The sequence below is a fragment of the Acomys russatus genome, chromosome 13 (genome assembly GCF_903995435.1).
Source record: "Acomys russatus chromosome 13, mAcoRus1.1, whole genome shotgun sequence".
NCBI lineage: Eukaryota > Metazoa > Chordata > Mammalia > Rodentia > Muridae > Acomys > Acomys russatus.
The window spans coordinates 18531952-18557384 of record NC_067149.1 but is presented as its reverse complement, the minus strand read 5'-3'; the positions used below and the strand labels follow the sequence as shown (position 1 = coordinate 18557384).

The following is a 25433-nucleotide window of genomic DNA, read 5'->3' as shown; positions in this document are numbered from 1 at the left end:
ATGTCTCCCAGAATGGACTTTGTGTAGAGACCGAAAAGATTTAAGTGCCTAGGCAGGCAGAGGGTCCAGCAAGAGGAGCCCTGGCTGGGAGCCTAGGGTGTGCAAAGGTCCCTAGGCAAGGCTGGCTCAAAGGACAAAGCATGGGCCAGTGTGGGCGGAGCCTGAGGAGGACTCCAGGGAGCAGCCACAGCTCAGTGTGGGCTCCCGAGGGCCCTGCCAGTACTCCAGCTGCCAGGACAGTGACACATGAGCCTAGCTTCCAGAGCAGGAGTTATTTGAGACTCAGAGTTGTCACTCAGTCAGTCAGGAGAGGGAACACTAGAAAATCCCACCTCCTCTGTCCACACTGTCAAGGCTACCTCAGGGGCCATTCCTTTGAGATGCTGGGCCAAAAAGTGTGTCTATAAAAAAAAAAAATTTTTTTTTTTTTACTGGTATTATTAAAGGGGGGAGTGGAGGGCAGGCGGTGCACATACACACATGCCACAGTTCACATGTGGAGGTCAGAGGGTCAGAGAACTTTGTGGAGTCAGCTCTCTCCTTCCAACTTAACGTGGATTCCAGAGATCGAAGGCACAGGCTTACCCATATCCCCAGATCCCAAATGTGTCCATGTTTAAGACCCAGCGATTGTGACAGGGCTTGCTTGTCCCCATTAATGAGATTGTCCGGCATGGTATTCAGGCAATTCCTGGGTAGCCGCCCAGTGGGAGGACCCACACCCACCTCACCAGCGCCTCCTACTGGCGTTGCCTTTGCTGCTGCAAACAGGCAGTGAGTCAATCCTCTGAGAAGACCAGATCTCAGATTTTTGATGCGTCAGGCTTGAGGGGGGGGAAACCAGATCATACAGTTCATGCCTGTAATCCCAGAACTCAGGAGGCGGCAGCAGGATGTCTGTGAGTTCGAGGCCAGTCTGGTCTACAGTATGGAACCCCGTCTCAGAACCACCAACCCACCCCTCCCCCAATGATCCATGCATCTTGATGTGAGGGTCCCCGAGACAGAAATGGGTTAAATGGCTCTTGACTCTTCTGCTTGAGTAATCTCAGAATGCACCGTGGCTCCGAACTAGCTCCTATTCCTTTTATATCCCTGGCGATCACAATGGCACAGTGCTGGGCTGCCCTCTCCCCCGCTGCCCCTACTATGTGAGTGGTGACTAACTGCAAGCCTCCTTGGCCAACCTCATCCATCTCCCTCTTCAGAGCCCAGATGTCTGCAGCTACCAGGAAATGGCCCTTCACCCATTCCTCGCCTGACTGGGGCTCCCTTCTATGCCTCGGCTGATTCAAGGTATTTCCTGCACAGCCTTGGGCATTTTGGAGAGATCAGAAGCACGGGAGTCTTGGGTACCAAAAGCTCGAAAGAGAGCGAGGTCTGTGTGATCTGCATCCTCTGTGCTGGGGCATGCGACTGTGGGCAGGGAAGGTCTGGGGTGCAGACCCCACTGCACCCCCGCTGTCTGTCAAATGTGGTCCAGCCCCAGTGTGGGCAACTGAGTGGTATTCAGCTCCACGCCAGAGAGAGGTTATTAGAAGGAGGCGGGGCATCTGCGTTGCTGGGTGATAGCACATGACACTCCCAGTTCAGTCATGCTACAGTCTGCAGGAGCATTTGTCCCATCAGAGAACGTAGAAGTCATCCATGTTTTACCCTTGAATGAGTTACACGAGAACGTATGGAAGCGGAGTTGTCTCCATGTGTCCCAGACATGTGATGTCAGAAGGGGTAGAAATGAAAAAGGACATGAGACAGAATGATGGTGCCACGGAGCCAGGGTAGAGACGTGGACGATGACTCCAAATAGGTCCATGGGAGACAGCTTGCAGGGGGACGTGGCAGAAATCTTGAAGGAGAGGCTGGGGGTGGGGGTGGGGAGGAGGAAGCGACAGGCGGAGCAAAGGCAGTGAGTGAGTCTGGCGTGATTAAGAAGCCGAGAGGAGGCTGGCGTGGCTGCGAACAGCCCAGGGACAGTCAGAGCTGGGCAGGCACTGGACCTTGTGGGCCCCAGGGAGGATGTGACTCAAGGTAAGCGGAGGCTACCGGGTGATGACATACTCCAACCTAGATCTTCTGAAGATCTCTCTCAAGCTGACTCACCAGGAATAGAAGATTGAGGAGGTGGAGAGAGCCAGGCTGCCAGTGCAGGGGGGGGAGGTGAGGGGTGGGTGTCCATCGTGTGCTAAGGACATTTGAGGGAGGGCAGCCTCAGGGTGGATCCTTGAAGGGTCCTTAGCGTGCCTCGCCCCAGTGCCTCTATTCCAAGTGCTTGAGGAGTGTCAACTCACATAATCCAGTAAAGAACTGTTTTCATCTATTGCACAGAGAGCACAGAGAGGTTAATGAACTCACCCTAAGCCACACAGGGAGAAGACTACAGAGTCAAGATTTGAGCCCAGGTTGTTGAAAACCAGAGCCCTGGCCTTTAAAAATGGGTGTGGTGGCGCATGCCTTGTCATACCAGCACTCATTCGGGAGGCAGAGGCAGGAGGATCACTGTGAGTTCAAGGCCAGCCTAGTCTACAAAGTGAGTCCAGGACAACCAAGGCTACATGGAGAAACCCTGTCTTGAAAAACAAAAAACAAACAAACAGACAGGGCGGCGGTGGTGCATACCTTTAATCCCAGCACTCTGGAGGCAGAGGCAGGTGGATTGCTGTGAGTTCGAGGCCAACCTGTTCTACAAAGCGAGTCCAGGACAGCCAAGGCTACACAGAGAAACCCAGTCTTGAAAAACAAAACAAAACAAAAAGCAAAACCAGAAAAAGAAAGAATAAAAACAAACAAATACCCTATTTGTAAAGAAAACAGAATCATGGCCATCAAAAAGATCAGCCGACAGCCGAGGAGCGGTTACCACTTACTTCTGCTGGTGGGCTGTCTGTGGCCCCTCCAGGGAGAAATGAGTTCAGGGGGACCAGGGGAGCCCCTGCCACAACCTCCAGCTCATCTTCTGGGAATGTGAGAGGGGGAGGGTAGTTGTTCACAGAGCAGTGTCCAATAGGACACGAGCTGGGGGGTCTGGAGGAACAAGCAAGGCAGCCAGGCGGTGGTGGCTCACGCCTTTAATCCCAGCACTTGGGAGGCGGAGGCAGCTGGATCGTTGTGAGTTTGAGGACAGCCTGGTCTACAAAGCAAGTCCAGGACAGCGAAGGCTACACAGAGAAACCCTGTCTCAGAAAAACAAACAAACAAAAAACCAAAAAGTAACAACAACAACAACAAAAAAACCACCAACCAAACAAACAAACAAAAAAGAACAAGCAAGGCATCTCTGGAGATGGACCAGCCATAGGCAGGGGAGGTCAATGGAGAGGACCCTGGAGAAGGGACCCAGCACTGTTATGGGTTCCTGAGGCAACTGGGCATTTGGGAGGCAGGGCAGTTTAGGAACATGTCTCCAGACACAGTGACTCTGCTCAGAGATGTATAGAGTTCATGCTTGGCTTCTCTGGGTCTTAGTTTCTCCCCCTCATGGAGAACAGAAAAATCCTGGCCCCATGAGAAGGCGTTCTGATCAAGGTCATGGCACTGAGATCTGACACTCTGAGCTAAGGCGAAAACCTGCCATGGTGGCAGGTTGACAGGTCCGTCACTTGGACCATTACAGCTGCCGCTGAACCCAGCTCCTGCCCCCACAAGGACCCTTCCACAGCAAAGTGAAGTTGTGAGCCCCTATCAGGAACCAGCACTCCCAGATGCAAGAATCCCACAGCGACTGACCAGGGGGAGCCATGCTCACAATTTTTTACGTGTAGGTCAGAGATGCCCTTGCTGCCTGGTGACTGGAGGCCCTTGCTCCTGCAGGACCCTGTCTCCTAGGATCCCCTGACCATTCATTGAAAACACCGCCCCCTGCCATCCTTCCCTGCAGGCCCCAGTGTCTCTAGCCTGGCCTGCTGCCCACTAGCCCACTGCACTGTCCCTTGGGCCTCTGCTCGTGAGAAAGTTCCTCTGAGAGGATTTGGCATCTTTTGTTCTCTGCTGCACTTGCTGTCGTGAGCTGAGTACTCAAGCAGTCTTCCCTGGTGGGGACTAAGGCTAAGCCAGCCTGCACAGTCTGGGACCCACAGGATTTGTGATAGAGCAGGGCCTGGGAGACAGGCAGGCTGCAGCTCTGCCCTGGGAGACTAGCATGTCCCTCACCCCCCTCCGCAGCCCCCCTCACACAGTTGACAGTGGCCGCACGGTGACAAGCATTTTGCTCAGGTTATGAGGCTGCCTGTGTTCTAGAGACTGTAGTCTCTTAGTTGATTCTGAGCTCTGCCTAGGAGGTCCCAGGACTGTGGCTTCCTTGTGAGTTCCCCAAACATTTGTGAATTCCTTGTTTTGCTCTTAGCTCAGGAAAAAAAGTGTTTCTTTGCTGACAACCTCTGTGGTGGACCAGTTCCACGTGGGCATGGGTGAGGTGTGGGCAGGCCACAGCACAGTGTTTTCATGTCCCTGTTACCCTCACATCGCTAGCCACATCCTCTGTGTTCAGTCAAGTTTCCCATCTGCCATAGTGCCCACCTGTCAGACAAACAATGGCAAACTGAAAACCAGCTAAGTGTCTGGATGTCAGGGCACTTGGAGATGTGGGGCCACTCATTTTTTTTTCTATTTTTATTAGCTGGTTGCTTATAGAGATAGGGCAGTAATCCACCACTGGGCTACACTCTCAGCCTACCTTATAGAAGTATGGAAGTTACATAAGAATGTGTTGACCTCTTTAGGTACACAGAAGACCTGGCCACAATTGTCATCCCTGGGTCTACTCAGACAGTAGCTGGTGTTCTGAGTCCCATGGGATGATCAAAAATGAGGGTTACTCAAGGAGGAATTAGCAGGGAGATCTAGCCTCTATGGACTGAATCTCTAATAGGCCTGCAAAAGCATATTTATTGGTTACTAGGCAAAAGTTGGTCCCAGATAAAACAAATTCCTCATACCAAAGCCCCGAATCTATGTTTCCTGAAGGAAAATATGCTCCTGCAACTTTGGTCCTTATTGTGCACTGTTTGCGGTACCCAATAATACAAGACATTCCAGGTGTGCCAGGATGGTCTTGTGACCAAAGTCATACAAAGACCATAAAGCTCCTTCAGAAAAACAATGCGAGATCACAGAAAATATGTTTTCTACAATGATTTCTTCAAGGTCACAGTACCTTAGGAAACAACTATTTTATTCTAATGTTTCCCATAGATGTGATTCTACTTGATTTCCTGCTACAGCTGATATGGAGACAGGCCTGCCAGCCATGTTCGCCACTTTAACAAACATCCCAGAGCCGAAACAATGGCAACATCTACTGTGCTCTCAAATCTTCCATTGGTTAGGGTTTGTGTGAGCAGGAACACTCCACTTCTGCCACATGGCATCATCAGGGGTGGTATGAATGTTAGAGGCTGGAATTATCTGAGAGATTGCTCATTCCCATGTCTGAGAGTCAAAGCTGAATCTCAGTGAGCTGAGATCTTAGCTGAGTATACCCAGCTAAGACCCACACATGGGTCTTCTATAGAGCCAGAGCTTCCCACTTCCTGGAGGCTGTTTTCCAAGCACCCCCCAGGAAATTACTGGGAAGAGGCTGTATCAACTTTTATGTATGATCCAGCCTTAACAATCAGGCCATGTCCTATTGATCCAGGCAGCCCAAGACCCATCAAGGATCAAGGGAACAGAAATAGTCTCTTTGTATCCTAATGGAAAACAGAAAGATCCCAGAGAAGCATATGAGGCTGGATGTATTGCTTTGGCTATTTTATTCTTTTATATTTGTGTGTGTGTGTGTGTGTGTGTGTGTGTGTGTGTGTGTGTGTGTACACGCACACCATGATACATACAGGTAAGGGCCAGAGGACAATCTGTGGGAGTTGGATCTTTTCCTCCACTAGGTAGGCTCTAGGGATTAAGGTCAGGTCTTTAGGTCTAGTGGCTAGCGTCTCCATCCCCTGAGCCATCTCACTGGGCCCCTGGGTTAGCTATTTTTAGAAACTATCAATTGTCCCAACAAGCTATAAAAAGGCCTTCAGCATCTCAGGAAGAAATGATTCCAACCTAGAATTTTGTATCCAGCTAAACTATCCACCCACGCCTCCTGTTGACACACAAGCTCTTGCAAGCTTCCCTCCCACGAGTCTTTCAGAAGTCTCTTAAAGAATGCTTTACCAAGAGAGGAGGAGGAAGCACAAAATGTTTCTCACATGGATCCAGTACAGGAGAGGTCCTGATTTGACAACTGTGGGGGAAGCCAATAAGCCAAGCAGGTGAGCCCCAGGAAGGCAGATCTAGAAGAGGAAGCTGTAAGATCATGCATAAGGCATGGGCGGGGGCACTGCCTGACCTAGGCCAGACCTAGAAGGACGTGTGGTAAACATTAGATAGTAGGTAGTAGGAGTGACAGTGAAGGTCCTGTGGGAAAGACTTTCTCTCTCTCTCTCTCTCTCTCTCTCTCTCTCTCTCTCTCTCTCTCTCTCTCTCTTTCTGTGTGCGTGTGTGTGTGTATGTGTGTGTGTGTGTGTGTGTGTGAGAGAGAGAGAGAGAGAGAGAGAAAGAGAGAGAGAGAGAGACACCCCAGATCATCAAATTCCAAGGACCCCCCTATTGTTTTTTCCCCAGTGCCTGGGTTTTTATGTGGGTGCTGGAGATTCAAACCCAGAACCCAGGGCCTCAACACTGGCAAAGCAAGCATGTTAGCAGCTAAGCCATCTCAGCTTTTAAAGTTTTAAAATATATAATTGTGTGGCAATTGGTTATCTAGATAAAGACAGAAAATTAAAATCCCAGCTTGATGTGTGTAAAGCTGCTTTCCAGGTGGGGTAAGACAAAAACCAAGGATGCACCTACAAAGGTTCTGGGGAACAAAGGTATAGTTACTCACAGGACATGGACTGTAGACCCTATTTTTTGTTCTGTTAAAAAAATTTTTTTGAGACAGGGTTTCTCTGTGTAGCCTTTGCTGTCCTAGAACACTCTTTGTAGACTAGGCTGGCCTCGAACTCACAGAGATCCATCTGCTTCTGTCCCCCAAGTGCTGGGCTTAAAGGCATGTGCCACCACGTCTGGCTTTTGTTGTTTTATTTGGACTACTTTATCTACTACTGTACTCCATGCCAATCTCTGGACACTTGGTAGGAGAGGAAGAAGGTTCGAGGAGAAAGGGGGCATAGGTCTCTCTCACTACTCCCTACTGGTTAGGGTTGTCGGGTTCCCTGGGGGTAAGTCTGATCTTTGTACTCAGGATATCTCCAATGCCTTCCTTTCAAACAGCAACCAGAAGCAGCAGGGGTGGGGGGAGCAACAGCTGCTTCTTCAGAGTGCTCCTGGCCTTCTCTGGGCTCTGGCATTTATACATTCTCAAGAGTTCCCAGAATTCCAAATGTAAAACTATCTGCAGCTGGCAAAATTACACCCCTACCAGAGCACAAGGAAAATCATAGTCAGCTGCTGTGGACAATCTGAAGCAGCCCCCATATCCCACACCTCGGATTAAAACAAAAACATATTCATGTAACCTAACTGGGTTTTTCTGAGAAACCAAAATTCTCACTACAATGACAGCAGATAAGCAGAGACAGACAAAGAAGGGCATGTACAAAGGACACCCAGTGACATCACAGAAGAAAGCCGAGAGCTGATCAGCATTTGGGAAGATATTGGTCCACCCTATCCACGGTAGCAAATTAAAGCCACAATGAAAACATGGTGTTGGGGGCGACACACACCAGCATCAGAGGCAAGAGGAGCAGGGGTCTCAAGGCTACCCTCAGTTACATAATGAATTACAGGCCAGCCTGGGCTACATGAGACCTTGTCTCAAAACAAAACAAAACAAAACAAAACAAAACACCTCATACCAGAGTGTGATTCTACTTAAGTCCAATGTGTTTATTTGGCTTTTCTACAGGATTATGGGTGAGGGGTTGCTGACAGGAGTGTGGGTGAGCTCCCCCCCAATCATGGAAGTTCCATCTCAGTGTGGGTGAGGGCTCCCCCATCACTGCCTACTTAGAGCCCCCCATCAGTTAAGCATCCACCTCCATGTACTCAGTGCATCCTGAGCCCCTGATGGCATGTACCTCAGGTGAAGTGTGGCAACTTCTCTGTTGCTTTTTATGGGGAAAGTCAACAGGCCTCCTGCCAGTCATCACAGCTGCTCTGAAGATGGTAACTGCTGTCATGCTTGGAAGACTGCGTTCTGCGGCAGCAAGGAAATGCCTCAAAGGGGACTTAACTCACCAGCTGGGGCATGCAGTTGGCACAGGGGCTTGGGAAAGCAGCTTGACGCGATCTAGTGACAGGAACTCAGGCACACACTTTGAGCGGCAACGGCAGCAGCGAGCATGTGCAAATGGCATCTTTCCATGCATGGAGTCACGTGCTGCTTGGGAAAAAGGCACAGAGTAAATGTTCTCAGGGGTAAATAGATAAATAGTCTGTGCTGGAATCCTACAGCAGGAGTCCTTCAGCTGCAGTGAAGCCACATGCTCCTTCCGGGGCTGCCGGTCACAGTGCCCAGCAAAGTGGGCCCAGAAGGGCAAAGGATCCAGGGGTTAAGTTCAACCTTGGGTAAAACTAAACAAGGTACTATAAAGGAATAGTCAGTACCCATGTGGCTCAAGTCACCGGGGGATACAGGGCTCTTACTCTTCTGTGGTGCTCAGCTGGAACCCAGTGCTATGCTCTCATGCTAGGCAAGTACCCAGTACCCTGACCATTCTGAGAAACACCCCAGCTGAAGCTAAGAAAGACTCAGAGACTGAGGTACTTGTTCCTTAAAAATAATAATAAGATAGGCATGGTGGCACACGCCTTTAATCCCAGGACTCAGAAAGGCAGAGGCAGGCAGATCATTGTGAGTTCGAGGCCAGCCAGGTCTACAAAGTGAGTTCAGGACAGCCAAGGCTACAAAAAAGAAACTCTGTCTAGAGAAGCCAAATAAATAAATATTGTTCCTGGCACTGAAGAGATGGTCCAGTGGGTGGGAATACTGGCCATACATGAGTAAGGGCCTTAATTAGGTCCAGTATCCATCGCAAAAGCTGGTGTGTGGTTGCCTGCATCTGTAACCCCTGCACTTTCAGGGTTGGGGACAGGATGGTCACTGGGGCTCACTAGCCACCAGCTCCATTCCAGGTCCAGTGGAAGAGCCTGTGTCAAGACACAATGTGAGAGAAAAGGACACATAATGTCCTCCTGTGGCCTCTGTACTCAGGGCACAGGTACGCACATGTGCACACACACCACATACAAATAAATACACTCCTGTTCTTTGAAATGTGTGTATATTTACATATTCTATAGACATGTATATTTCATATTAAAAATGAAGATAAGCCTGAAAAGGGTGGAAAGGGGATGTTTAATCTCATTACAAACAAAAAATTTCCTCAAGGACACAATGGTTGCTGGGCCAGAAACGGCTGCACCCGCTCCCTGAGTGGACTGGGTGGAGGTGGGGCAGGGGTGGGGGTGCTGATGAGAGGGAACAGGGCTGACCAGAAGAGCTTACCCTGCCTCCTGTGGCAAGAGCTAAACTGGATAGACCCAGGAAGCAAAGTGTAAGCACCTTCTTTTGAAAAAACGAGAAAGAAAGCAAGGTTTGGTGGCCCACACCTGGTATCCCCGCTGTCGGGAGGCTGAAGCAGGAGGATGGCTCTAAGTTTGAGCTCCAGGAACGTGGACAGGAATGTGCTTGTGAGCTTGGGGACCAGGGTCAGAACAGCACCTTACAGGAATATGCACTCACCTGTGCATTCACAGCTGCCCTCTGCTCAGGAGAGGGTTCTGAGAGGCCCTGAGGGGACAGAAGTGGCAGCTGGTGGAAGGGTAGCCATTTGTACAATGACCACTTAATTATCACTGGGGCCTTTTACACTGTCGATGTAAAACCCAGCCCTCACTTCAAAGGAAGCAAGAGATTCTGGAGCCAAACGTGAGTGCCAGTGACCTGGAATCATGGACTCAGGCTCCTCAAATACCAAACTCCAATGCAGTAAGTCTTGTCAAGTTTATAGTAACAGAACGAAGAAAAGTAAGAAATATTAGGTAGGTGACATAAAACAAAGGACTGCTCTAGGACTCTGATGACGTTCTTAGCTTTTGGGTTTGTTAATATATCAAAAAAAATGTAATATGGTAGTCACAGGATGTTAGGTTAGACAGGAAGTGGGCAAGGAATGACCATTAAGGGGCCTAAAGACAGTCCAAGATAATTTGGCTTTGGATCTGCAACATTCCAACCCTCCACATTTATGCAATTCTAATCAGCCAATTGGTATTGTGGAATCTTGGAGGTGTGATGGCCCCTCCCCCAATAGAAGTTGGTGTAAATGTGAGCCCAGATGGGGTCTGATGATGGCTAGGTGCAGCTTGGCTGGGGTGGTGCTGCCTTTTGAGTTTAGAATCCCCTCAAAGTTTGAAATCAGGCAGGGTAGAAAAGGGTTGTTTCTGGGGGTCGGGGTGGAGAGATGCTTGAGAGTCGCCCTGAGCCTCTCAGCTTCACCACATCTCTGCAGATTTCCACAGCTAACCAAATAAGGTGCAGCCTGGACACTTGCGGCCTGAGAAGTTTGCTGCTGGCTCCACCTGTATTCCTTCCCCCAGGGACACCAGGGCGAGCAGAGCAAGGTCAACACACGCTGTTTGCATGGTCTCCCCTGACGTGGGTCCCCAGCTACAGTCTCTGCAACTTGTTTACAAGTCTGCGTCACTGGGAACCTTTCACCTGGTGAGTACAAAAGGTTCCTTTTTTTTTTTTTTTTTTTTTTTTTTTTGTTAAATCCGTTTTTTGGGCAGAGGAGGCACATGAGGCCCCAGGACTCTAGCTAGCACGGGGCGCCACCTGGCGGTGGTCTTAGGCATTGCGCTACCTGTGGGTCTATCCAGAAGTTGTTATTCTGAACAACAGCATGTGTATGCCACAACTACCCACACATGATAAATCCACCACAGAGCTACCTACCTACCTTCTATATTCCACTCAACCACCCACACATCACCCACCCACCCACAAGTATGTAGCTGTCCTCAATACCCACCACCTACTCACCTGCCCATTTCTCCCTCTACCTGGCTTTTCATCTTTAGTGGAAATATTTATTTCCCAGGGACAATTAGGAAGAGTGTGGTAAAGAGGGCAGTGAAAAATGGCAATAAGACAGGTGGGATGGCTTTATCCAAAGCTGGCACGCACACAGCCAGACATGGTGGCACACTGTTTCCATTCTAGACGGAGGCAGGAGCATTACAAGATTAAGGGCTTGATCCACACAGGCAGTTCCAGACCATCCTCAGCTACAAAGTCAAAGTCTACCTGAAAACAATCAGAGAAGAGATTACGAGTAGTCTGGAGTATCTGTGGCCACCTTGGCACAGTCTTTCAGCCTACACCACCCCGTGTTCTGGATCCCACGCTGAGGCACACTGGGCTCAGTGTGATGTGGTGGCTCCTGTCCTTGTGACAATCACCACAGAGGCCCTGGTGGAGAGTGACCACTGCTTTGGGGGATATACTGAGAACATATCAACTTAGACTTTGGGGTCAGAGATGGCCAGGCTGAGCAACCGTCATCTTAGCCTGGGAAGGAGCGGTGGGGGTGGGGGAAGGACTTGGTGGCCTGGACCAGGTCTCACACTGGGCAGGCTCAGAACTCAGGGTGTAGAGGGGCTGAGGTGCAGAGTCCAGATCCCTAAGACCTCAGTCACTACAGAGGACTTGGGCATCACGGGGCAATGGGTTACCGAAGAACTGCTTTTTGCTTATTTTATGATAGAAGGATGCATTTCTACAGCCCCACTGCAAGGAAAAATAGAAATGGGGAAATAGTGCCTGTGGTCCCACGAGGCAGATATACTGCTCTGGTGGATACACACACACACACACACACACACACACACACACGTGTGGGGTGATTCCTTCACTTGCCCAAGGCAGAGCCTGTGCTGTGCTCCTCTGGGCTGCAACTGAGGTGAGCATACAACCTCTGAGCAGGAAGAAGCGCCACATAAGCATTCTGGGACTTGACATTTGACCTTTAAAAGGTGGTGTGCCAATCCTGAAGTTGAGAAGTCCTGAGAATGTACTGTTCTGTTCTGTTCCACATTAAGCGTTCAGACCTCTAGGAGTGGAAGGGCATGGCTGGCTTTCCTTTTACCCACTGGACCTAGCAGCTCACCAGCGGTGGGCAGGGAGGCCAAGGAAACGTCTGATAGATGGAGGTAGGCAATGATGGGCCCTGAGCAATGTATGGGCCTCTGCCGCCTGCCAGGAGGGTCAGTCCAAGTGTGAGGCAAGGCAAAAGGCATGCATCTTTGGACCACTCCAAAGCGGCTCCTGAGAAACAGGTAGGAGCTTGCCTGCAGAATAAAGAACATTGCCCTACCCCACCCAGCATCGCAGGGGGGAGTTGCCAAGACAAGCAACAGCAGAAACGTCTACCTGGGACAAAACCAGGCTCAGAGATGATGCAAAAATCTGCCCCGCCCCTTGGAGGTGTCTGCCATTTTGGGGGATCTGTGATGCCTTTCCCAGGTAGAGGTGTTGTGTGTCCCCTTCCCCAAGCCCAAACTCTCACCCAGGAAGCCAGAGACATTCAGATGACACAGCCAGAGCCACCTGCAGGGTCAGTGGTGGCCCTGACAGGATGCACTGTGGCCAGATTCCCCCATCCTATGCCTGTGCCCTGGGTCCTTCAGGGATGGGATGGGGCATAGCATCTGGGAGCTCTCCATGCCTTCCCCCTTTGACTATTTTTAAGCGATTCCTCTTGTATGTCCTCTGCCCTCTCCCCCTCAGACCTTTCAAGGAGAGAAATAGGACAGTTTCCCTTTAGGAAGACTGTTAGCTTTTCAAAAAACATTTTATTATGAGAAATTTGAAACTTCAGACATACACAGCTTTGTGCGGGTCCCAGGGGCTTACACAGAGGGCTCTTGCAAGGCCAGCGGCAGCCACACCACCCCTTTAGATAGGCCATCTAACCTTGTTTTTGTTTTTGTTTTCAAGACAGGGTTTCTCTGTGTAGCCTTGGCTGTCCCGGACTCACTTTGTAGACCAGGCTGGCCTCGAACTCACAGTGATCCGCCTGCCTCTGCTTCCCGAGTGCTGGGATTAAAGGCATGTGCCACCACCGCCCAGCTGTTGGACTGTCTAATCTTTAAAACAAGCTTTTCTTCAGCAATGGTACTAGGCTAAGACTAAAATCTCAGCAGGCAAAGGCACTTGTCACCAAGCCTGTTCACCTGAGTTTGCTCCCAAGAAGCCACATGGTAGAAGGAGAAAGCCCACTTTGAGTTGTCCTCTGACTTCTACACAGGCACATCCCCCCCCATAAGTAAAAACAAAAATTTGTTTAAATTTCCATATTATGCCACATCTTCTAGATGACTTCCTCTCTCACCTTGTGAGTAACAGAGAGCCACAGCAGAGAACTTCTCGTCAGCACCCAGCACACTTTCAGGCTTCCCAGATCTCCAGTAGAAGACACACTGTTTTGAGTAACCCATAAGCTCCCGTAAGAGGTGGGAGTCAGGGTGTGTCTGGGAAACTGCCCTCGTGGGGTTGAGACCAAACCAGCTCTGTTTCCCAGGGAGTAAGAGTTTACTCTGTAGCCAATGTGAGTAGCTATGGCCCAGGAACACAGACTCAGGTTACAAGGAAGGAGGTGGGGCTCTCTGCTGTAGGGGCCTCAGATGCCACCTGAGGAGGCTATTCTTAGCCTTTGGGTTGGTGGAAGTTAGGGGTCTGGACCTTCCAAAAAGAATTTCAGAACAATCACGAGAATGTTCCATCAATCACAGAGGGAATCAATGCATCCCTGTTTTGAGGGCTAATATTGCCTCAGGTAATCTATCTCTAGATCCAACTCTCCACAATCCTGGTCTACAAAGTGAGTCCAGGACAGCCAAGGGTACATAAAAAAAACCCTGTCACACACACACACACAAAAACAAAAAACAAACAAACAAAAACAAACACCAAAACAAAAAACAAACACCCCCCCCCCAAAAAAAACCCCAAGCCAAACCAAAACAAAAACAAACCAAAACAAAAATCCACCACAATTCACAATCCTTCAGGTCTCATCCACCACTTCGGCTTGTAGAACGTTGAACAGAAGTGTGACTTGCTTCTAGGAACTTAGGTTCACAGTGGTTCCTCACACTGAGAAGTGGTGGGGTTCAGAACCCAATCTGGTAATCAAGATGGTAGTAAGCGCTACATGACGGAGCTTTGCTAAGTGTACTGAACAGCACCTGGTATGTAGGAAACACCCTGTCAGGGTCCACAGGCTACTCAGGACAAGTGTGCTAGGGCCAGGATTGGTAGCACTCTCATTCGTTTTCTTCTCTTTGGGTGGCTTATTATTCTTATTTTATTTTAGATTCTTAAAAGCCTCATGGTGTAAAAGACAAACCATGCTTGACTAGCTGAATTATTAATAAGCACGTCTCTTGGTTTGCTAATCCTCAAACCTGGTGTAGTGCTCCCCCCTCCCGTGTGTGTGTGTGTGTGTGTGTGTGTGTGTGTGTGTGTGTGTGTGTGTGTATGGCTTGTCCTGGTTATTCTGACAGCCTGCAGGGAAGCTGAGGAACTGTGGGGGTTCTAGACCACAGCATAAGAGGCTCCTCCGGACCAGCATGCAGGAAGCCACTTGCTTCTAGCTGCATAAAAAGCCTCACCTATGCACAAACCACATGCAACGCTCACAAACACTTTCTGCCCGGCTCTCCCATGGCCCATTGCTAGACTGCCCTGCGGGATACTGTCCCCTCTGGTGATTCCAGGGTCCCTGGTCCACCCATTTCGAGGAGCCCCTTCTGTGTTCCTACCCCTGGCTTTCCTGCCTTGGACCTATCCCTCCACCTACCAGGTGGCGCCAGCGACCTTGAATAGAGCCAGGAGCTGGGGCCGGGGAAGGGGGAATTGTGTTTGGCATGTACCTAGCCTGTAGACTGTTCTAGAGTCGTTCTCCTCCACCCCAACTCCCAAGACCCCTAAATATCCCCGAGGAGCCAGGCTGCGCCCCAGCTGCAACAAAATCCTCACAGACAGGCAGGAGAATTTGGGAGGTGGGTGAGGCTGCAGCGCTGGGCGAATGCACCCTGTGCCAGGGCTCCAACCCTGGCTTGACCTGGTCGCTATCCCTTCCCAGTCTCTGTGTCTTCTGTTCTTTAGCTGCTACAGTCCTGCACGGGACTCTGGGCCCGCCTGTCCGCCCGCCCTCCTTGTGTGTCCGGGCCCGCCTCCGAGACTTTGTGACATCACAGCTCTTGCGAGAATGGTTGCCTTGGCGCCATAAACGCAGTTCAGGACCAGAAGACTGGAGAACTGCAGACCGAGGCTTCGGAGTGAGCGGGGTGCGCGCGGCTGGTGGGTGCAAGCGTTGGGGGGGGGGGGGGGGGGGGGGGAGGCGGGGCCGGGGCTCCAGCGGAGTGGCCGTGGGGCTCAGGCCCCTTGCAAGACTTTGCGTTATCCCTTGCTCCTTTCCGCTTCTTTTATGACAGGCCTAATTTAAGCACCTATCCACTCCCTTGTTGCTGCATTCTTGCCATAGAGCATGCGGTGGCAAGTATAGCTCAGAGTGTTAGGAGGCTGGATTCCTCTTCTAAAGGGGCTGAGGTCCTGATGGCTCAAACTGCAAGCAACTGTCAGGGGATCTGACGAGTGGAATAGAGGCCTTGCATTCTGGGAGAAATGACAATAAAAGTCTTTTAAGTGGTAACTGCTTGTAAAGAATAAAATGCAGGATTATTACATGCAATGGTGCAGGAAGGTGTCCAAGGGTGACATCTGAGCCAGGATTTAAAGGGAAAAGCCCCACCCCAGTCCTCCAACCTCAGCTAGTGAGATGCTGCACAGAGGCCCCAGGCAAACCAAAGCTGCTGTGTTCTAAGAACAGGAAGATCCAGCCTTGCCCAGGAGGAGGCCAGTGGACCCCATCAAACCTGCATTACAGGGTATACGCAGTGTTAGGCCCCGTAGTGGAAATGCAAGGTGCTGTCAGCCACTCAGGGTTAAGGAAGGCTGTGGGTTTGGGGGGCCCATCCACTCAAGTACTGTGTCACTCCCCAGGCGAGAATCTCCTTCAGCTAAGGCTACGCTTTGCACTCCGGTTGGTCCTCAGCCATGATGTCCAAGGCACAGTCCTCTAAGTTCCCTGTGAATCCGGTCCATGACAGTAAGTACTAAGCTGGGTGGGGGCTCCCAAAGGTCAAAAGGAACCCTGGAGTCTGGGACAGTTAGGTGTGAACTCACACAAGGCTTTAAGTAGTTCTAAATCAACACTTTAAAATTTCTCATGGCAGCTGAGATACAGACCCAATCACCAGGGGCTTCATGGCTTAAACAGTAGATGCTGGTTGCACACCTTTTTTGTTTTTGTTTTGGTTTCTGTCGAGACAAAGTTTCTCTGTGTAGCCTTCCTTGGCTGTCCTGGACTCATTTTGTAGACCAGGCTAGCCTCGAACTCACGGAGATCCGCCTGCCTCTGCCTCCCTAGTGCTGAGATTAAAGGTGTGTGCCACTACCGCACAGCTTTGGAGGCCATGAGTGAGAGAAAGGAATGTAAGGCTGTGCCCTCTGATGTCTGTGGAGATTCTGACCCAGGCCTCTCTGCCTTCTGGTGAGCACCTAACATCTTGACTGCCCTTGGCTTTAAGGATACCACCCATTTCTGTCTTTATACTTTGTGTGTGTGTGTGTGTGTGTGTGTGTGTGTGTGTGTGTGTGTGTGTGTGTGTGTCCTACTGTCCCCTTTTTTATCAGCACAGTGGACTTGGGCTTGTGCCAGGCCATTCTCAGCATTATTTATCACACCTGCAATTACCTTATTAACAACAAGGCCACATTCTGAGGTGCTGTGGGGATGCGGACTTCAGGCCATGGACTTAACACATTGCAGGCAGCAGGTCAGGAAAGATGCCACCACAGCAGCAAACCTCTCTGCTGTTTTCTGCTGTGGCTGCTAGGCTGAGCCTGGAGGAGGCAGATGGGCTGGTCCCAGACCAAATGTCATGTGTGCTTGTCAGTGCTCACACTAGGTGGCGTCTTGGGGGGCTTTGAGGTAGACAGTGCCACCATAACTGCATCATCTACTCAGTTCAGCTTTTTTACCAGACAGGGTTTCTCTGTGTAGCCTTGGCTGTCCTAGACTTACACTGTAAACCAGGCTGGCCTCGAACTCACAGCGATCTGCCTCCCAAGTGCTGGGATTAAAGGCATGCGCCACCACACCTGGCTCACTTCAACTTTTAAATGCCAACTTAATGTGTTTTTAGGGAAAGTCCACCACGGCTCAAACTTCAAAAGTATATTTCTACACCCCCCCCCCCACCCCCGCACATACCTATTTGAAAGCCTACTCCCAACATCTTCTCAGGTACCATGGTGATGCTCAGACACCTCCAAGCAAGCTCTGTGCACATGCATCTATAGTATGTCCTTTCTCCCACACAACAGAAATGCCCTTCTGCACCATGCTTTTCCCATGAGTCCACACATGGAGTATTCCCGGGAGTGGTGGAACACACCTGTAATCCCAGTAGTGGGGAGACTCAGGCAAGAGGACTATGAGCTCGAGGCCAGCCTGGGCTACATAATGAGGCCCTGTTGCAAAAGGCTATATTAAAAAAAAAAAAAAAGAAAAGAATTAGAGTCATTTCATGCTTCTGAGCAGATTTGAAATCCCACAGTGTGAATGGAATGTGCTTTGTCGCCAACTGCCAACAATGGATACTGTGTATTTCCAAAAATTGAACTATTACACATACTTTTTCCCACAAGGATACTTAGAGCCCCCACTCCCCATATTCACTATATCTCTCTCCTCCTCTCTCATGTGAGAGTGAATTTAAAAAAAAAAAAATAAAGGCTGAGATGGATGATGTCACCTCTCCACACAGAACAGTTCTGGAAAACTCTGCCACTACAAGAAGATGGGAGTTTGTAACCAAACCCCTGGGGAGGGAACCTGAGGTGGGAGTGCTAGGGGCACCCTGTAGCACTGAGGCAAAGCAGCAGGTGATGCCTTGAGAGACTTGAGGGTCTGTGAGTATGTGGGAAAGCCAGGCCAGCCAGCCAGCCAGCCAGCCCTGGTGTTGGCAGGCCTAGGCCAGCTGTGAGGTCAGAGGAAGCCCAGAGCTGGCCACAACTTCCTGTAGAGGCTGAGACAGAAGGACCGGCCTGCAGCCAGCCTCAGTGTAGGTCTCACTCAGGGACACAGCACTGAGGATATCTAAGCCAGAACCTGACCCTCATGATATAGGGCTTTTGATTAAGTGGCCAAATTCATTTTGCTGCAAGGCAGGTTGTGGCCCATCTCTCTCTGTGAGGAGCCTCATTCATGGACAGTGGGGTAGGTGTCTGGGCAGGCCTTCCCTGGTGGGTGGGGCTGGGGACAGCAGCTTCCTGAGGGACCTGGTTTTCTGTGAGCTCACTGCATCTTGGGAGCTGCAACCTGGCAGTCTCAGTTAGGGATTCACTGCTGTAATAAGCACCATGACCAAAAGCAAGTTAGGGAGGAAAGAGTTTATTCTCTTTACACTTTCAGGCAACAGCCTGAGGGAAGTCAGGGCAGGAACTCAAGCACGGCAGGAACTTGGAGGCAGGAGCTGATGCAGAGGTATGGAGGAGTGCTGCTTACTGGCTTGCTCCTCATGGCTTGCCCAGTCTGCTTTCTTACAGCACCCAGGACCACCAGCCCAGGGTGGTATCACTCCCAATAGGCTGGGCCCTCCCACACCAATAACCAATTAAGAAAATACCATACAGGCTTTAAGCCAGATTTTATGGAGGCAGTTTCTCCATCGAGGCTCCCTCCTCTCAGATGACTCTAGTTTATGTCAAGGTGACATAAAACTACCCAGCTCACTAGCCATGCATCCAAAGTCACCCACATACTATGTAGCCCATAAGACATTCCTGTCCACATATGCTGTGCACACTGGGCAACTCTGAGGGCCACAGCTAGGTCCCTGCTGTTGTCAGGACTGTGCTGGTCATACAGGGGAGACGAAACATAGGTGCTTCTGGGTTTTGGAGAGGGTTTTAGAGAGGCAGCAGTAAGCAGCCCTCCTTCCTGAGGGACTCTAGTCCTGCTCCGCCATCCTCCCAGGGTCTGGCACTGTTGGCCCTTTGCCCAGATAGTTTCTTAAAAAATAAAATATAAATCACTTCCCTCCTTTTTATCCCTCCAATCCTTCCCATGTGCGCTCCATTCTCTCTCAAAACTGTGACATACACACACACACACACACACACACACACACACACACACACACACATGCCGTGTTACTTGTCTATGAGTTCAGGGCTGATCACGTGATATTGGATGACCAATTAGGTGCCTTGTTCCTGGGGACGACTATTTCTCCAGCTCTCAGCATTCCTTAGTTGCCTGTGGTTGTTCTGTTTTTTTTGTTTTTTTGTCTAGGATTGAGGCCCCATGAGATTTCCAGCCCTGCCACTGCCATAGCATATCCACTGGTGCTGTCATTGTTCAGGTCTTGTTTGGGCAGCCATATTATCGAAGTATCACGAGTGAAGCTTCCCTGTCATTTCTAGGACGCACAATCTCACAGGACCTTTCTCCATCCTCGGCCTCTTACAAGCTTTCTGCCCCCTCTTCCTTGATATTCCCCAAGCCTTATAAAGTGCAGCGGCTGTTACAGATGTATTCAGAGTTAGACGCCACAATCACTTGTCTGCATTTTGACTGGTTGTGGTTTTGTGTAATGATCTCCGCTGCAAAGGGAAATGCCTTTGATGAGGGTGAGCCCTATGCTTATATATATACTTCCGAATTGCACTGGCTTAGGAAAAAGTTGGTAAGAGGCTCTCCTCTAAGATGCATGGCCTGACTAGCTGCCTCAGTTAGGGTTACTATTGCTGTGATGAAAACACCAAGACCAAAGCAACCTGGGGAAGAAAGGTTGTTTTTTTTTTCCCCCTCACAGTTTCATATAGCAGTTCATCATTAACAGTACTGAGGACAGAAGCTCATGCAGGGCAGGAAGCTGGAGGCAGGAGCTGATGCAGAGGCCATGGAAGAGGGCGGACTATTGGCTGATTCTCCATGGCTTGTTCAGCCTGCTTTCTTATAGAACCTAGGACCAGGAGCCAAGGAGTGGCTCCACCCACAATGGGCTGGACCCTCCCCTAATTGATCAATAATTAAGAAAATGCCTTACAGCCAGATCTTACAGAGGCATTTTCTCAGTTATGGCTCCCTTCTCTCTAATGATGCTAGCTTGTGTCAAGTTGACATAAGACTAGGCACTAGACAAGCCTGGCTAGATTTCTAGTACAGCCATAGGTTCCTTCCTGCTGAGCACAGCGTAAGTCCAGTTAGAAATCTGTCAGTGTGTGTGACACCACTGCAGCACTAGGGTTATTGTGCCTTGCTGGTGGCCACGCAGCTTGGTTCACAGGCATCACAGCTGACCAGGACTATTGGCGGCTTCCCTCCCTTGGCAGCTCGCACAGCACATTCCTGTGCTATGAGACCTTAGTCCTCAAGGAGGAGGCTTGCAGGTCAGATCCAGCTGGGGTCATCTGAGTCCTGTGTGCAAAGCGCATGGTGTCTTCCAGAAAAGAAACTTAGCTTCAACTTCTGGGAGCCAACCAAGGACAACAGCAAGGACTAAAAAAGGAATTTCTCATGCCTGGTATTTGGGGGTTTTGTTGGTGTATGGCTCTAATGGGGTACATTGCTATCCAAGTGAGACACTTTCATTGTGTGTGTATGTGTGTAATATGTGTGCATATATACCTTTATGTTGATATATAATTTTAGGGAAATAAATAATATGATTATGAAAATTTCACACATTCTTAGTATTATTTTACCTTCCTCCCACCCCACCCTCTCTTCTGTACTGACTGGATTTTTAAAAGAAATCACATGGTGTGTGTGTGTGTGTGTGTGTGTGTGTGTGTGTGTGTGCATATCATGGAGTGTGTATGAGGGTCATCCACTACTCCCCCCCACACCGTGGCATCTTCCTTCTTTGAGCCCCTCAGAGTCTGGTCATCTATTCACTTTTTGAGTGATGCCTCCCTGAACATCCCGTCTTAAACTCTGGACTCTAGTCAGATGTATACATCTTCCAGGACATAGAGTGATGGGCAGGGTGGTCAATTCCAGGAGGCTGGTAGCATGGTAGCCCCTGGACATAGAGTGATGGACAGGGTGGTCAATTCCAGGAGGCTGGTAGCATGGTAGCCCCTGGACATAGAGTGATGGACAGGGTGGTCAATTCCAGGAGGCTGGTAGCATGGTAGCCCCTGGACATAGAGTGATGGACAGGGTGGTCAATTCCAGGAGGCTGGTAGCATGGTAGCCCCTGGAGCGATGGCTTATGTTCCTGATGGAGCTTCATGTGTCAGGGAGGCCAAAGTGACCTTATCTTCTAGAAACCTGAGCGAGGTTAACTGCTGCTAGGACGTCTGATGGCTGAGGAGCTGCACAGAGACCCACCATCTCAGCGCCACTGCTCTCTCGCTCTGTACCCTCCCTGGGACAGTTAGACACTGATATGGCACTTAGAAATCTGTATTAGGATATTAAAAGCCAGGGTTTATAAGGAACCCTGAAAGTTTAATGACAAACTGTAAAGAAGTCCCCAAGTGAGCCAAGGGACTTAAAGGATATGCCGATGGCCACCCAGATCTCAACAATGGGGACGTTACAGTCAAACTCCAGATGAGATGGCACTTCATACACGTTAGGCCACTATCAATAAATGGCAAAAAGAAGATAATATGGAGGAGGATGGGAGGCGGAGACTCTTTCCCCACTGGGAGCAGTGAAGATGCAGCCACCCAGAAGCAGTCTGATGTGGAGTGACCCATTGAACTGGCTAGTTTTATGTTACCTTGACACAAGCTAGTGTCATCTAAAAAAGAGAGAACCTCAATTGAGAAAAACACCTCCATGAAATCCGGTCATAAGGCATTTCCTTTTATTTCTGTTTAGTTTTTAGTGTCTTGTGACTTTTTTGTTTGTTTTTTGAGACAAGGTTTCTCTTTGTAGCCTTGGCTGTCCTGGACTCACTTTGTAGACCAGGCTGGCCTCAAACTCACAGCGATCCGCCTGCCTCTGTCTCCCGAGTGCTGGGATTAAAGGTGTGTGCCACCACGCCCAGCTTGTCTTGTGATTTTTATGACAGGATAATGAAATTTTACTACCAGGAAAAATTTCCCTTGACTCTAGAACACAGAATAATTTGACAGAAGGGAGCTTGGAACCCAGAATGCCTGACTCTCCAGCTGCCCCACCCTTTGCCTGCAGTGAGACTATAGTTTCTCTAGTCCTATAGACTCCTAGGCTTTGGGCTGAGCCTTCCTGCTGGTCAGACAGGCTTTTTGGTCTTCCAGGGCTCTGCTCATCACTCACCCTTCCTTCCACTCAGGCCTACTCAGGCCTGACTTCCTCCATCCCAGGCCACTGGAGACCACAGCTATCCCTGGCGTACCCCTACAGCGCAGTACTGCTCTCTCTTGGCTCCCTGGCATGGTCTGGTGTAGTGGAAAGTTTTGGCTTCTTTAAAAACTTACACACCTTTAATCCCAGTACTTGGGAGGCAGAGGCAGGTGGATCGCTATGAGTTCAAGGCCAGCCTGGTCTACAAAGAAAGTCCAGGACAACCAAGGCTACACAGAGAAACCCTGTCTCAAAAACCAACGACAACAAAAACAAAACCAAAAATAAATAAATAAATAAAACCCAAACTCAGTTATGTGTTAATCCCAGGTGTGGGATATGGGGCTGATTCAGACTGTCCACAGCAGCAAAACTATTTGCCTCATGTGGGCTCTGAGAGGGGGCTCTTTGCCAGCTTCAGATAGTTGAATTCTGAGGACTCTGGAGAGGGGATATAGTCCAGAGCCCAGAGAGAGACAGGGGGCTCTGAGAAAGAAGGCTGCTAGTGCTCCCCTTTGCTGCTGCTGGCTGCTGTGGGTGCAGCCTTAGGAGAAGAAGCTGAGATATCCGGAAACAAAGAGTGGACATGCCCAAGGAACCCCAGGGCCCTAACCAGCAGGAAGTAGCCAAGGCGAACTCTGCTCCCTTTCCCCTCTAACCTTTATCTCCTACCTGGTGTTGGAGTGTTGGAAGGGAGATTGGGGTGGAGAAGGGAGAAAGATATAAGAAACCTAAATTAAAATAGATTTAAAATAGTGCCTACAGTCTGGGGCTCCAGACTGCTGGATCCCTGGAGGGCTTAGGAGGTGCAGCTGGGCTGCAGTACCTGAGGAAAGATGAGCCCACCAGGGGACCAACCTGGCCATTCAACCATAAGCCTTTTGGGTCACAGGGCCAGGTTTGCAGAACCTTTTTCAAGTGGGAGTGGGTGGAGTTTCCCAAGGAATAGGATATTGACATTTCCATTCGGCCATGGGGGAAGTCAGGGAGACTTGACCAGACTATCTCCATGTTGCTTACAGGGAGATATCAAAGGGACAGAGGGACGGGAAGGCATGAGGCAGCTGCCTCCAGCCAGTCAGCTGTCAGAGAAGAGATGCTCCTGGCAATGTCCTCACACAGTCTCACCTCTCAGCAAACTCGATGTTCTCGCCTCAAATGTAGACATGGAGGCTCAGAGAGGTGGCTAAGCTGGTTCCTTGTGCAGCTAGGACCCAGCACCAGCCTTGCTGTATGCTCGCAGTTCTCAGGGCTCTCTCTCTCTCTTGTGTCTCACCAGGAAACAGCCTGGAGTTCGTGAACAACAGCTCCTCTTCGTTCCTTGAAGACAAAAAGAAACATCGAAAGAAAAGCAAAGGTAGTTTCCTGAGCAGGGAGGTGAAGCCTGGCCCCTTTCCTAGGGTGCTTCAGGCTGGCCTCTGGGGTGCAGGGCAGTGTTTCTCTTCCTGTTGGTCAGAACTCAAGAGTAACACAAGGGGGGCTGGTAGTGGGTGTAGCAAGTAGTGGGAGATGAGTCAGGTCTGAGCTTCAAAACTCCAAGAAGATGTCTGGGCGACCAGGTCCTGCGTGTCTTTGTGTCACCAGTATTAGGAAATACAAAACTGTCTCATGGGCACAGAAGGGCTAACACACTCAGCCTCAAGGCAGGAAGAAAGCACACCCTCTCCCCAAAGAAAACCTGTCAGCCCTGGTATTTTTCTGCTATGATGAAATACCTCACGAAAAACCACTTAGGAGAGAAAGGACTTGCTGTGTTCTCAGCTCCAGGTCATACTCCACCACAGTAGGGAAGCCAAGATGGTAGGAATTTAAACCAGCCAGCTGAGAGCAGAGAGAAATGAATGCATGCATGCAAGCCAGGTGCTCAGCTCCCCTTCACTCTTGTACAGTTCTGGTCAGAAACCCAAGGAATGGTGCTGCCTGTGATGAACTGATCTCTTCCCATTTCAATTAACATAACCAAGACAGTCACCCCCACCCCACCCCACCCCGGCACACACACACAGGCCCATAGGCCAACTTGATCAAGACAAAACATTCCTGGGTGATTCTAGATTATGTCGAGTCGACCAACCATCACACCACCCTCTCATTTCCTCAGTCTCACAAGGAAAGGGTCACCCCAGAAGCCCCATTCTGGCTCACATTCCTTTGACCAAAACTCCATGTGGCCATACGTGTGGTCACAGAGGGCTTTTAAAGCAGACCCATGGCTACCCTTTCTCTCTTCCAGAGCTCTCTAACAGCCTTTACCACGCCACTACTTCCTAAGCTTTCCAGCACTGTGCTGGGTTTCCATACTTATTCATAAGATTTCTGAATTGCTGGATGGGGACCCAGGGGATCCTGTGTGCCTCTCACTGCTCTGACTTCCTGGTCACAGAGAAGCCCTCTGGTGTGCGTACTAGGATCTGAATTGATGCAGAGGAGAAAGGCATGACCCAGGGTTCACAGAGCCCCAACTAGTGGCCTGTCTCTGGCTCCCTGGATGGATTTCTGCCAGTCTCTGGGGAGCCTCCAGGAGGTGGCCTGACCTGCATCCCACTTGCCCTACCTGTGGGAATCATGTCCAGTTCCATCGCTTTTGGGCAGCAGGCCCTGGCTTCCCTTGTCTGTGAAAGGAGCCTTGCTGGGATTTGCAAACCAGGACAGAGGCAGATGGGTGAGACAGGTGCTGGACAGGAGCTCAGCTCCACTAGATTAAGCCACAGAGTAAAGGACCCAGGAGAAGACTTCGGGTGTGGCTGAGGAGCACCCACTGATGCTGTATGTCCCATGCTGGGTAGGAAAGCGTAGGGAGACCTGAAACACAGCCTGTTTCTTCCTTCTCCAGGGCTCTCGACTGTCTCTGACCCTACAAGTAACCCTTTCCACATATCAGGGGATGTGGACTTTTTTTTGCTCAGAGAGCAGGAGCGGAATAAAACTATTGTAGTAAGTATGCGGGTCCTGGGGTAGCCCCCTCCCCTCTGAGTAGCTTCTCAGGTGAATGCTTCCCTCCTCAGGTCACTCTCACTCCAG

At 50.1% G+C, this 25433-nt stretch overlaps 1 protein-coding gene across 1 annotated transcript in view; it reads left to right on the top strand.

Moving 5' to 3' along the window:
- The window catches only part of Cfap100 (cilia and flagella associated protein 100), a 53070-nt gene that overhangs the window by 13652 nt on the left and 13985 nt on the right, over positions 1–25433 (top strand). Inside the window, exons 5-7 of the mRNA XM_051154674.1 lie at positions 15167–15361; positions 23692–23769; positions 25246–25346. Coding sequence (XP_051010631.1) covers positions 15167–15361; positions 23692–23769; positions 25246–25346 — 374 coding nt within the window. The remainder of the gene's footprint in view (positions 1–15166; positions 15362–23691; positions 23770–25245; positions 25347–25433) is intronic.